The 12,539-nt window shown below is 41.1% G+C and overlaps 1 protein-coding gene across 6 annotated transcripts in view; it reads left to right on the forward strand.

The window, feature by feature from the left end:
- The window catches only part of DLGAP2 (DLG associated protein 2), a 587,254-nt gene that overhangs the window by 495,317 nt on the left and 79,398 nt on the right, over positions 1-12,539 (forward strand). For all 6 annotated transcript variants that reach the window (XM_042444836.1, XM_042444842.1, XM_042444839.1 and 3 more), the window contains one exon: positions 9,118-9,329. In XM_042444836.1, coding sequence (XP_042300770.1) covers positions 9,118-9,329 — 212 coding nt within the window. The remainder of the gene's footprint in view (positions 1-9,117; positions 9,330-12,539) is intronic.

The following is a 12,539-nucleotide window of genomic DNA, read 5'->3' on the forward strand; positions in this document are numbered from 1 at the left end:
TACCCATCCCTAAAATACAAATCCCAGGGTTACATAGGAGGTTGCCATGACAATTAATGACAATTAAAATGGAATCATAGCACAATAATTGTGTAGTGTGAAATGTTGCTCCTGAGCAACCTAATCTTATTAAGAGTCATTTGTTAAAATTGTTGGTTAGCTGGAACATTTTTGTCTATGTTAATTACATATTTAAACCTCACTGCTTAAAGTTATTTAATTATGCAACTTTTTTTAATTCATCTGCTCTGGGAAACTGTCCTGTTTTAGCTGGGGGGTGTTCAACTGGGAAGAATTTCACAGGGCACAGAATTTGCAAATCATCCCTGGGTCTTGCTTGGATATTTCCCTCTAATAAAAACTTTGGTGGTGGAATTTGGTTTGGGAAACTGTGGATAGCAATACCCCTTGCTAGTACAGTACTACCTTTCAAAGGAGCGATCTGGAGCTGCTAATTATGTTTGCTGTATTTTTTAAAAATGAGACCTGGCCACTGATTTCCCAAAACATATGGAGTCTCATCTTGAATAATGGCCATGCATGAATATGGGTGTTTCAGGATTCATCATTTAAGTGCTATCATCTATCACTATGTTCAAACTGCATATATTAACCTCTCTCTGCCTGAGTCACTAGGTCAATATTTGCCAATAATGTTTCCCTAACTTACAGAGAAAATGTGTAGGGCTTGAATAAATAATAGGATGGTAGGAATATTTGAGGCTGTTGGTTTAATGGAGAAGAACAATTCCCCAGATCCCAAGGTGGTAGGTACAGCATTGCTGATCAGAGTGCTTTCATGAAATATTTGGAAACAGATCCTGGTTGAGAATGATTCATTGAATTAACAAAATATATTTCAAGTTAAAGTCGATTCGGGGGGCGGGGGAATAAGTTGTCCCATTAGTAAAATGGAATGCAATTAATACACTATATTCAGTGTTCTTAAAGGAACCATGCCAATTTTACATTAATAAAGTGGCAGCTGAATTGCTAAGTCTTCTTTGTAAAATATATGTGACGTGTTCATCACTCTTCTTAAAATAGAATTTCTAAGGATGTAATGGAAAATATCAATTTAAAAAAATAATAAAAAGATGAAGTAATCAGAGACCCAACAGCTCATGTTCATCATTATATACCAGGGGTAGGCAACCTACGGCCTGCGGGCCGGATGCGGCCCGGCGAGGCCTTGGGACCGGCCCCAGCCCAGTCCTGCCGCCGATTGTCGCCAGGGCCTTTTGGGGGCAATTGTCTATAGAAGCCTCAGAAACATGCATTTATATTAACATTTTTTAAAAAAATCAGCAAACTTTTTTGCGTGTCCTCCATTTTTTAAAAAAGTGTCCTCCATTTGAAAATTTCATCCTACATTTGTCCTGGTTTATTTATATATGTAATTTTTTTAAAAAATTATTTAATTATTTATTTTTTGGCTTCGACCCCCCCCAGTTGTCTGAGGGACAGCAACCTGGCCCCCGGCTCAGAAAGGTTGCCTACCCCTGTTATATACCATTATATAAATAAGAGAATATATATTCTTATCCCATTTTTTCTTTCAATTAAAAAAAAAGAAATTGTAAAAACTGTAAATGCAGATTGCACCAGAGGTGAGCTCATAGTTAAAATATATGGTGTAATCATTATTGCGAGGACACAGTAAATTGTATCTAAAAGTGTCCCCAACTGGTGGGACAGACATCAGTAATGGATCAAAATTTCCTTCTCTACCCAACTCCATGTGCTTCTTGAAAAACTCGGTCAGATCTTTGACAAAATAAATACACTCCCATTCCATGGTGTGTGTGTGCTGCGTATTGTATGTGTGATTTTCTATACAGTATCTTCATGGTGGTCCACCTCACTTTATTTCTAGACAGTTTTGGAGCAAAAGGAAAACCATAAGTGGGTTCCAAATTGTATTTTCAGGTTCAAGAAGGAGCATGGGTGTGTGAAGGGATAAACTGTCACAGCAGGAGTAGTGGTTTGGCATTGGGGGGAGAAAAAAAATCAAGAAAGCTTTTTTTCCCCTTTTTGTAGTGGGGGTATGTTTGGGGAGGGGTTTGGAAGAAACTTTTGGAGGCCACCTTTTCCCCACCCATAGTTTTGGGAAACAAGCCAGTATAAGAAACCATTGTGTGAGTTGTCCTAAACTTTGTTGTTATTGTTGTTGATATCATCATCATGTGCCTTTAAATTGTTTCCAACTTATGGCAACCCTAAGTTGAAGTTATTATAGGGATTTTGGGGCAAGATTTGTTCAGAGGGGGTTTTCCATTGTCTTCCTCTCAGGCTGAGAAGGCATGACTTGCCCAAGATCATCCAGTGGGCTTCATGGCTGAGCCGACATTCAAACCCGGGTCTCCAGAGTTGCAGTCCAACAGACTACTACACCACACTAGCTCTGTCCTAAACTAGAGGTCCACAAACATTTTAGGTCAGTAATTTCATCTGGTAAGAGGCACAGTGCCTGGTGGTACAGTGGTTAAATGCCTGTACTGCAACCACTCACTCACAAACCCTAAGGTTGTGAGGTCAGTATAACCCAAGGCTCAAGCTCAACTCAGGCTTGCATACTTGCGAGATCACTAAAATGAGTAGCCAGCTTGTTGTGGGCAATTAGCTTACAGTTGTAAACTGCTTAGAGACTGTTTAGGTGGTTTGAAGCTGATATTGCTATTGCTATCTGGCATTGAAAGTCTTGTTGGGGTGACCCATGCCAGTGGGAGTACAATCAGAACCAAAAGGGGATATGAAGTAAATTTAGGAGCTTATCACTTGGCTTTTTAATTTGGCTTACCTCTATCCAGTTTAAAGCTTAATTCAGGTGGCACCCTGATGTTATTAGAAGGTTTTTGCCATCGAATTTGCTGCCCAAATACATCCTGGGTACATCCCTGCTTCCAGGAGTGCTCATTGCGGCTCTTTTTGGATTCTGGAGTTTTCCGGCTTAAGAAAATGGCCGCTAGAGTGCTCCTGGAAGTGGAGATGGACCAGGGCTGTATTTGGGCAGCAAATTGGGTGGCAAAAACCTTCTGATAACATCAGGAAGCCACCCAAATTAAGCTTTAAGCTAGATAGAGGTAAGCTGAATTTAAAAGCCAGAAGTTTATCGCACTTGGTTTAAAACGTTCCCTGGTGCATTCTAACATGCCCATGCGGGGGCACGCACGAAACGTGACAGGAACACGATGGGGCCAAGAACTCCATTTTACCGCACACTGGAATGCCGCTTTTGCCGCCGGGCATTTCAATCGCGTTCCCATTGAGTTCCAGAGGGCGCAATTTCCAGGAACTGTTTCTAAGTATCCCCAGAAATGGCGCCCTCTGGAACTCAATGGGAATGCGATTGGAACACCCGGCGGCAAAGGCGGCATTCCAGTGTGCGGTAAAATGGGGTTCTTGGCCCCATTGCGTTCCTTTCATGTTCCGTGCATGCCCCCATGCGGGCACGTTAGAACACACCGGGGAACGTTTTAAACCCGGTGCGATAAACTTCCCAGGTAATAAGCTCCATAGATAAAATAGAACCATCACATTCCATTTGTCTTGCACTCAGAAATATCAAGCTTTTCCCTCACTTTCTAGCCACATTTCTACACATGTCCAGAATTATTATTTTTTTAAAAAAAATGCTGGTTCTTTTTGGCTCTTCCTCTCCTTTTCTGTCAGTCTCGTCTCTTTCCAGCCTTCCTCCTCCTGGAGGGGCAGCTGGTCCCCTCACGTGGCTGTTCATTTAAATGCCATAACTTGGTAGTAACAGCCATGCTGACTGGGAGCTTTTAGGAGCTGCAGCTTACAAGGTTAATGTTTCCAAGTTCTGTGCTAAACCCATGTGGCTAGCTGGAATGGTCCCACACGATGAACATAGAATGTAAAGAGAACAGCTTGCCTTTGATGGCAAAAAGCTGATGGCAGTATAAATATACAGTAGTTTGCTTCATTTAAATAACTATGAGGACTCCTGGAGGAACCTAGTGAAAACATAAAGAAAGGTACAAATAGACTCAGAACCAACATAGTAAAATTCTGCCTCCCACAACTTCTACTCCCACTGATACCTGGGGAGGGAAACATAACAGTAATATATTATTTGTTTTCTTTTTTTCTATATGGAGTGCGACAAAAATGAAACACATCCATGCTAAAGTAAAATGAAAAAGAACCACACCTTGTTTTAAAAAGGGGTCTGTTTTTCTGACCTCCCCTTCCACTCACAATTGAGTGACTTACAACACTTGCTCAAGTTAAATTGTTGTTTAAATGTAAATAATCACACAGCAGAATGAAAAGAATAAAGTGAATATATTTTCTAGGCAAGATTACAGTTTAAAATAAATGAATAATACTGTTAATAATCACAGGAGTAATATTTCTATCCCTCTTTTATCATGCAGTCAGCACATTTCATGTACGTTGGCTCCATAATCCTTACAACATCCCAGAATTGTAGTTTAATATGCTGTAGGGTAGAAATGGGCAATACATGGGGCAGTGATTCCCTCTCCCCATGCCAACCAAGTCATCATTTCTGTTTCTAGATTCAGAACTACTGCACTTGAATCAAAGCTTTGGCCCTGCATCATGTAAACACGTTACAGTGAGATGAGGGGGAAACCAATGAAATTGGCTTGTGTAGACATGCCCTGAGAGGGAAATGCAGGGGGTGAGGCCAGTGTAGATGTCTCTACGCATTTTTAGCATTTTAGATCAAATGCCTGAACAGAACTATTTTGATGTCTGCGTTGCAGATGTGAGTCTGGTAGATAATGGTGTTTGTCAATTCTTCCAGTTATTTCTCTAATGTCTTCTCAAAAGACATTTTATACTCAGGCCAAAAGTCTGAGCACAAAATGCATGCATGTTGTATCTGTATTTTTGCCTATAAAATGTAGTTTGCAATCAATCCGATGATATAAATAAGTGGTCAGAAAAATGTAATCCTTCAGATGTTGTTGGACTGCAAGTCCTAGCGGCCATAACCAACATAGCAAGTGTTGTGAACTGGTGGGAGTTATAGTCCAAAAAGTATCTAGAGGGCCTATGATTCCTCCTCCTGTTGTAAATTAGTTTGCTAGTTCTAACTTGAGTAGACGTACATCACAAATCAATTGGTGAATGATAAGGCTGGTGTGTACCCTATTAATTCAGTACGTTTACTCAAGTTGGTACTAGCAATAGTATTTTTGCCTGTGCTGTGGAGCCAATTTTGCCCCTATTTGATGTAGGCACTAAGCCTGTCATCACTCATTCTCCTAAGATATATGCATTCTTGTGTGCATGATGAAATGCAGATACAAGAATTTAAAATCTGGAACAGGAAAAAGGCTTTTTAGACGTTAAAGATATCATCACTTGTTGCAAGTCAGTAATTAGGGTAATCATTCCCAATTACGAGATGCAAACTCTGCAGATGGGAATTTCAGGCCCCAGTAACTATTTGCACAAGCCATAACGCAACTTCAATGATTCTCAGTGCATGTATACATATTTTCCCCTACTGTTCCAAATGAATAATGGAGAAAGAAAGTGAGATGCTTTTTATGAGGTGTGATAATTTTGTGACGTACAGTGCAGTTATCAGAAAACTGTCGTATCAGGCTAGATTTTTAAGTGACATTTCAGATGCCTCAATGATTCAGATTATACTACGGACAAAATAGGGGACTAATCTGATTTATTTGAGACTATGGAAACGTGATCCAATGACGTGCTCAGTTTCAAATTTAGTGCAGAGGTGAAACACTTCTTTTGTTTATGTTCCCAAAATGAAGACATTTATGCAATCGTGGTTTTTTAATGTCGCTATGGTCCTTATGGCAGCTCTGTGCTACTCCATTTTCAGTTTCAGTAAGACAGTGAAGGATGAGATCAACTGTTGACTCAGGTCTGGAGCTCATGTGTGTTTCTGTGTGTGTGCACACATGAGCATGTGTGTTTCAGCTCAGACTCCCCCCTGACACACACACAGACACTTTAGTTTACCATGTAAAAACAGACAGAAGTAGATTATAGCTGGAAAAATGAACTATTTTTTCTTTTCATCTGCACTGCAATTATTGTTAACAGCCCTCAAATCATCCCCAATCCATGGCACCCCTGTGTATGAGACATCTCCAAGACTCCCTATCCTCCATTGCTCTACTCAGTTCCTATAATTTAATGCCCATGACCTCTCTGATTGAGTTTAACCATCTGGCATGCAGTTTTCCCCTCTTTCTACTGCCTTCTACCTTTCCTAGCATTATTGTCTTTTCTAATGACTCATGCCTTCTCCTGGCCAAAGTACAACAGACTATGGACCCTATCGCATGGGTTAAAACCCCGGTTTTACCATTCCCAAATTCAGTGCTAATTCAGCAGGCAGCTGGGTCCTATCACATAGAAATCACCGCCAAATCACCACCCAAGTCTGTCCTGGATGCAGCCTGGGTCCTGTAGGCCGCTTTTAGAAGTTGGAAACTTCTGTGTTGAAAAACAGGCCATCTGGGCACAGCTTCAACCTGGGCTGCATTCAAGCTCGACCTGGGTGGCGATTTTGGTGGCATTTAAGTGTGATTGGACCTAGCTCCCTCCCAAAATAGCACTGAATTTGAGAATGGTAAGATGGGGTTGTAAACTCATTCAACAGGATCCTCAGTTAGATCATCTGAGCTTCCAGGAGTATTTCTAGCTGCTCAAAGAACCATTTGTTTTATATTAGTATTAGTATAGTATTAGGATAATGTGTAAGCTGTTTGTAAACTTGGATTCTTCTCCATTTATTTTTATATTCCTTTTCTCCCTCTCACTTCTATAACTTCCATAGATTCCTGTTTGCTCCTTCACGTGTGTCAATGCCATCTTTCCATTGACTGATTCTTGGCTCAGTGGAAGTGTCATACAGGAAGCCAAGCTGCAGTTACAATATATCAAAGAGTCATTTAAACCTCTGCTTATATTACTGGTGCCTTAAAATAGAAACGACAGCCTTTATCTGGTGCCAAAAGTCAAATAAAATATGTCCGCTTGCATTGGTACCTTGTCCAGTTCCTTTAAAATCTAATGTTGAGTTCAATGTTATGTGGATTGCATCTAGAACAGGGAGAGTGACTCCCATGGTGCTGGGAGTCACTTTTCAAGTTGGTCAGGTGCCCAAAGGGTGTTGCCTAAGGGGAAGGGTGGAGCTTAGCATACTTTTTTAAATGAACAAAACACACAAAAAGTACTTTTCCATTATTTTATTTTTTTCAATTTAACTGTAATTCTTAAGGGGGGAGGTTTTCCTTACTCACCACTGACAAATATATCCCACCACACATATTTGATTAATTAGCATTTAGAGAGATTAATCTCCTTATTAAATCAAATCTCCTCACTCATTATTAGCAAATAACATCTCATCACTCATCTTTTGTTTAAATAAGTTTATACATTTCAATTAATTTGAGGGTTAATTGTCGTGATATGTACTGGAAAAAACCAAGGCATTAACTGTTGCCTTACACACAAAAATAGGGAGTTCAAAGTTTTATTTTCCCATTGATGACAGTGAACCTGCTCCCTTCTCCTATTTATGGTGTGCATTTGGCGGTTTGCTCCTGATTTTTAATGGCAAACTTAGATGCCATTGCTCTGGAGAGCATTGAGGAGGTGTCAAAAGTGGCTTCCTTGTGTTTGGAGAGCTCAGGTCTTGCCTTGCCTGAGTCTGGATTTATTTTCTCAGGCAGTACATAATAATAACTTATTCCTCAATCCTTTATCAGTCCCTGAACTCATATCAAAGGGCATGTTGAAACAGGCCATTTACAATCAGTTTCACCCTGTCGTCTCATTACCCAGTCCACAAGAGGCAGGTCCAAAGGCCTGATTGAAATCAGCACTGTCATCACATGGGAAGACCAGTTCCATAGTGAATCTGGAGCATCCCTGCTTTAATCCAGTTTTTTAAAAGCTACCATTTGCTCCAGATCTTCCAGGAAAATCCATAGCCATCCAGAGTGATGTCGGGCAGCTCTTTATGCAGCATTTGCTGTGCCAACTGGCACTGATGCTACTGATGCAAGTTGCTCCCTCTGATGACACAGAGATGCCCATCCATGTGATCAACAGTGAGCACTTCATTTTCAACCTCAGGGAGCTTTCACTTTTGAGCATCACAGAAGGACACATGTAAAAAACTGACAAGCAGAGTGCCCAGGTAACAGGGAAATTCAGGGTAGTTTCTGGGCCAGAATATTCTGGGAGCAGCCCAGAGTATTCTGGCCAGTGTAGACCTGCCCAAAGTTTGTCAATTTAGTGCTGATCCGTCAAGAGAGCCAATTTAAATCCTTCCTCTAATATGCAACACTTTCTATTTAAGGTATTTCAGAAGATGAATAACACATTTTGATGAAATGTTTGCTGAAAATAAGTGTTGGGGTGGGATTGAAAGCTCACCACCTCTATTTGGCATGTATGTGCTTTCCCCTGGATACTGGTAGGAAGAAGAAAGAGCATGTCTAAATGCATGCTGTGCTGTGTGGGTGAAGATAACACCTGGGTTGGAAAGAGAAGCAGTTGCAGAATACACAAGCTGGGATGAAGTGGTATGGCCATTTTGAAGAAAGGCATATGAAAGTGCCTATGTTTTAGAGAGAAATATTTGTAAATCAGATGAGACACAATGAAATGGTTGAGTAAAATTCATACCATGGATCCTGCTTATTGGTCTGCTATGAATTGGTTTTTCTACTACCCAGTGCAACAATTTTGTTTGCTTAAAGTGTCTTGAATGCCGCAAAAAAAGAAAGGAAGAAGGAAAAACCAACAACATAATGTACTATTAAAACAGCAAACATCAACTTACTGATATACATTAATCTACTTGTATTTTTTATTTTATTTTTGTGACTATAAAACTAGTTCAGTGTATCTGTACAATGCTTGATGAATTTACTGATTCATAACCATCCAACCTAGTGGTTAATTTTTACTTGCTTACTTGGTGAATAGCCTTCTGCAGTCATAGTCCATGACTTTATAACTTAACAGCCTGATTAAATTATTATTATTCATAATAATGTTCATTCTTAGAGGGGTGCCGTAACAATATCAGATTGAATGCTATTTTGAGTTTACTGTAATGTACTCTCCTAGGTGCCTCAAGATGAATGGGGAGGGTATCCTGCTGGTGGTAAAGATGACGAGATTCCCTGCAGAAGGATGAGGAGTGGAAGTTATATTAAAGCCATGGGAGATGAAGAAAGTGGCGATTCTGACACTAGTCCCAAAACATCACCAAAGGTAGCAGTCCATCCAGAGTCGTTGTTAAAATCTATTGGACAAAGAGCTCTTGGAGATCAGCAAAAGTAAGCCTCACAATTTCCCCCCACACTTCATTAGTGTCATCCTCTGAGTACATTTCCTTCTGTGAGTTTTTTCCTCACATTCTAACACAACTAATAGCATTCAAAATAAAATATTAATATGAGTAGTCTTAGTTCCTCAATTGTTTCTGTTGCTAATGAGTTAATGAACGGTTCTTCTTGCTGTGTACCTGCAAGTTATTTCTGATTTAATCACCTAAGGTGATCTTGGCCAGATTTGTTTGTAGGAAGGTCATTGCCATTGCCTTCCTCTGAGGATGAGAGAATGTGGCTTGCTCAAGATCACTCAGTGGGTTTGCTTGGTTGAGTGCAGTTTCAAATCAGAGTCCTATGCTGCATCTGCACTGCAGAAATAATGTCGTTTATCACCACTTTAATTGTTATGGCTGAATGGTATGAAATTGTAGGGTCTGTAGATTTGTGAGATATTTAGCCTTCTTTGTCAGAGAACTTTGATGCTCCACCAAATTACAGATCCCAGGATTCTATAGCATTGAGCCATGAAGGTTAAAATGGTGTTGAACTGCATTATTTCTACAGTGCAGATACCATTACATCACATTGACTCATTATTATTTCTTAACTTAGGGCATGAAGATTGACAGAAATTTTGTTCCCATTTACAAACCTGGACCTTTGGAGGAGGTGTATTGATTTGTTTGTTGGTTGTTCTTTTTGTTGCAGGCATTTGTACAAAAACGGGACAAACTAAACAATCACTTGAAGTGCACACAGTGAACAAATTTATAGTTTTGTGACTCTCCCTTAGAATTAAGAAGCTGGTCATTTGAGGACTGACAGTTTCCAAGGGGTCTGTACATTGTTGTACAGGTGGGTCTTGGAGACTCTTCAGAATAAAGTTATATTTTGGCCTGCTTCTCATCCTTCTAGCTTATTTCTGGACTTTAAAAGACCACAATGCATGAATTCCAGAGGTACTAAATTCCTTAGCTTTGTCTTGGAAAGACAGCTGTTGCCCGCACAGAGGCAGCTTGGCAGCTCATCAGAGACACCTTTCAAAGGAAGCCCAGGGAGTCTCCATCACACATTGTACTTTTGTATAATTCTATAGCATTTAAAAACCCTATCTGTGCAGATGGATGGTCTATTGTTCAAAGACTTCATTCATGTGAGGAGTTTGGATGAAGGAAAGATAATGATACATCCATTTTCAATTCAGCTTGAGAATCTTATTTTTTATATTTTTTTAAAGACTGCCATCTCTCTAGTAACGGGAATATTTAGTGGCAAAAAACATAGTGAGAGAAAATCTTTCTATTTTGATTTGATTTGTTGTGATTTGGAAAATATATGGTATGGCTTCTCCTGGTATCCATTGGCAAATTTAAAACACCATGGAGGTGTGTGTGTGTGTGTGTGTGTGTGTGTGTACATAATTATTTTATAAGTTCTACAAAATTAAGAAATATTAATAAACAAAGGCATTAATAATTGAGTACAAATAATGCCTTGACTGTGGCATTTCTCTACTCCATGAAATTTTTGTCCTTGGATACTCTTTCAGAGTAGCTTCCTCAGTATGGAAGTCTTAGGAACATGGGGTGAGCATTCACATGTTACAGTGAAGTCATCAGTCAAGAGTAGAAATTATCCATAGAAAATTGGATCACTATCAAGTAACTTTTAATTCAATTTTCTACTAAGCAATTTTTAGTCATCCCCCCCCCCCCCCCCCCCCCAAGTCAGGTTTTACTCATTTTTCCTGCAAGTTGTTATTGGACCTTATCACTTTGACCAATGAGCTGGCTTATCACTTTTGGCTTCAGTTCTGGATCTGGGATGCCCCCAGATGTTATCATAACTAAATCATCACCGATCTATGTGGGGTGCTGCCGCCTGGATGCATCCCGGGTTGAAGCCTTGCTCAGTCTGCCAATTTTTTAAGTTGGAAGCTCCCCAACTTTGAAAAAGTGTGGGCTGAGCAAGGCTTCTACCCGGGATGTAATGTATCTGGCTGATGACATCCCAACTAGATAAGTGGCGATTTAGGTATGATAACATCCAGGGGCATGCCAGATCCAGAACTGAAACCAGAAGAGGCAGGACAACCTATTGGCCAAAGCAATATACTCCATTGTTAACTCACTTTGATTCAGGCTCAGTTTATGGTGATCCTGTGAAAGAGACGTCTCCAAGGCCCTCTGTCCTCAACAGTGCTCAGATCCTGCAAGCTCAGCTCTGTGGCATCCTTGATTGAGTCTGTCCATCTGGTGTGCAACATTTTTTTCTTTCTACTTCCCTCTGCCTTTCCTAGCATTATGGTCTTTTCCAATGAGTCATGCCTTCTGATATGGCCAAAGTATGACGGCCACATTTTGGTCATCTTGTTTTCCAGGAACAGTTTGAGCTTGAACCATGCTTTTTAACATTTACATGAAACCGCTGGGAGAGATCATCCGGAGACATGGGGCGCGGGGTTATCAGTACGCTGATGACACCCAAATAATCTTCTCTATGTCTCCGACTGATGCAGTGACTGAGGATGGCGTCTCCCCTCGTGGCCTGTCTGGAGTCAGTAATGGGCTGGATGAGGGAAAACAGACTCAGCCTGAATCCAGAGAAAACAGAGGTACTCGTGATAGGTTCTCCTGGTCCAGGGATGGCGGTGGTTCCACCTGTCCTGAACGGGGTCACGCTTCCCGTGAAGGACTCTGTACGCAGTCTGGGGGTGCTCCTTGACTCGTCGCTTCACCTTACATCTCAGGTGGATGCGACGGTCAGGAGTACCTATTATCAACTTCGGCTGATACGCCAGCTGCGTCCCTACCTGGGCCAGAGGGACCTTGAAACGGTAGTACATGCTCTGGTAACCTCTCGTTTGGATTTCTGCAACGCGCTGTACATGGGGCAACCCTTGTACCAAACCCAGAAGTTACAATTGGTACAAAACATGGCAGCCAGACTGGTCACTGGCATATCCAGGGCCAGCCATATAACACCAGTGCTTAAAGATCTGCACTGGCTGCCTATTCGCTTCCGGGCGCAATACAAGGTGTTGGTTATAACCTATAAAGCCCTAAATGGCTTGGGCCCAGGATACCTAGAGGACCGCCTCTCCCCATACAATCCGCCCTGCACACTCAGAACATCTGGGCAGCAGCTACTGAGGGTCCCTGGAGCAAGATTGGCCTCCACAGCTAGGAGGACCTTTACCATCTCGGCCCCGACCCT

Source organism: Sceloporus undulatus, chromosome 1, assembly GCF_019175285.1.
Source record: "Sceloporus undulatus isolate JIND9_A2432 ecotype Alabama chromosome 1, SceUnd_v1.1, whole genome shotgun sequence".
Classification (NCBI taxonomy): domain Eukaryota; kingdom Metazoa; phylum Chordata; class Lepidosauria; order Squamata; family Phrynosomatidae; genus Sceloporus; species Sceloporus undulatus.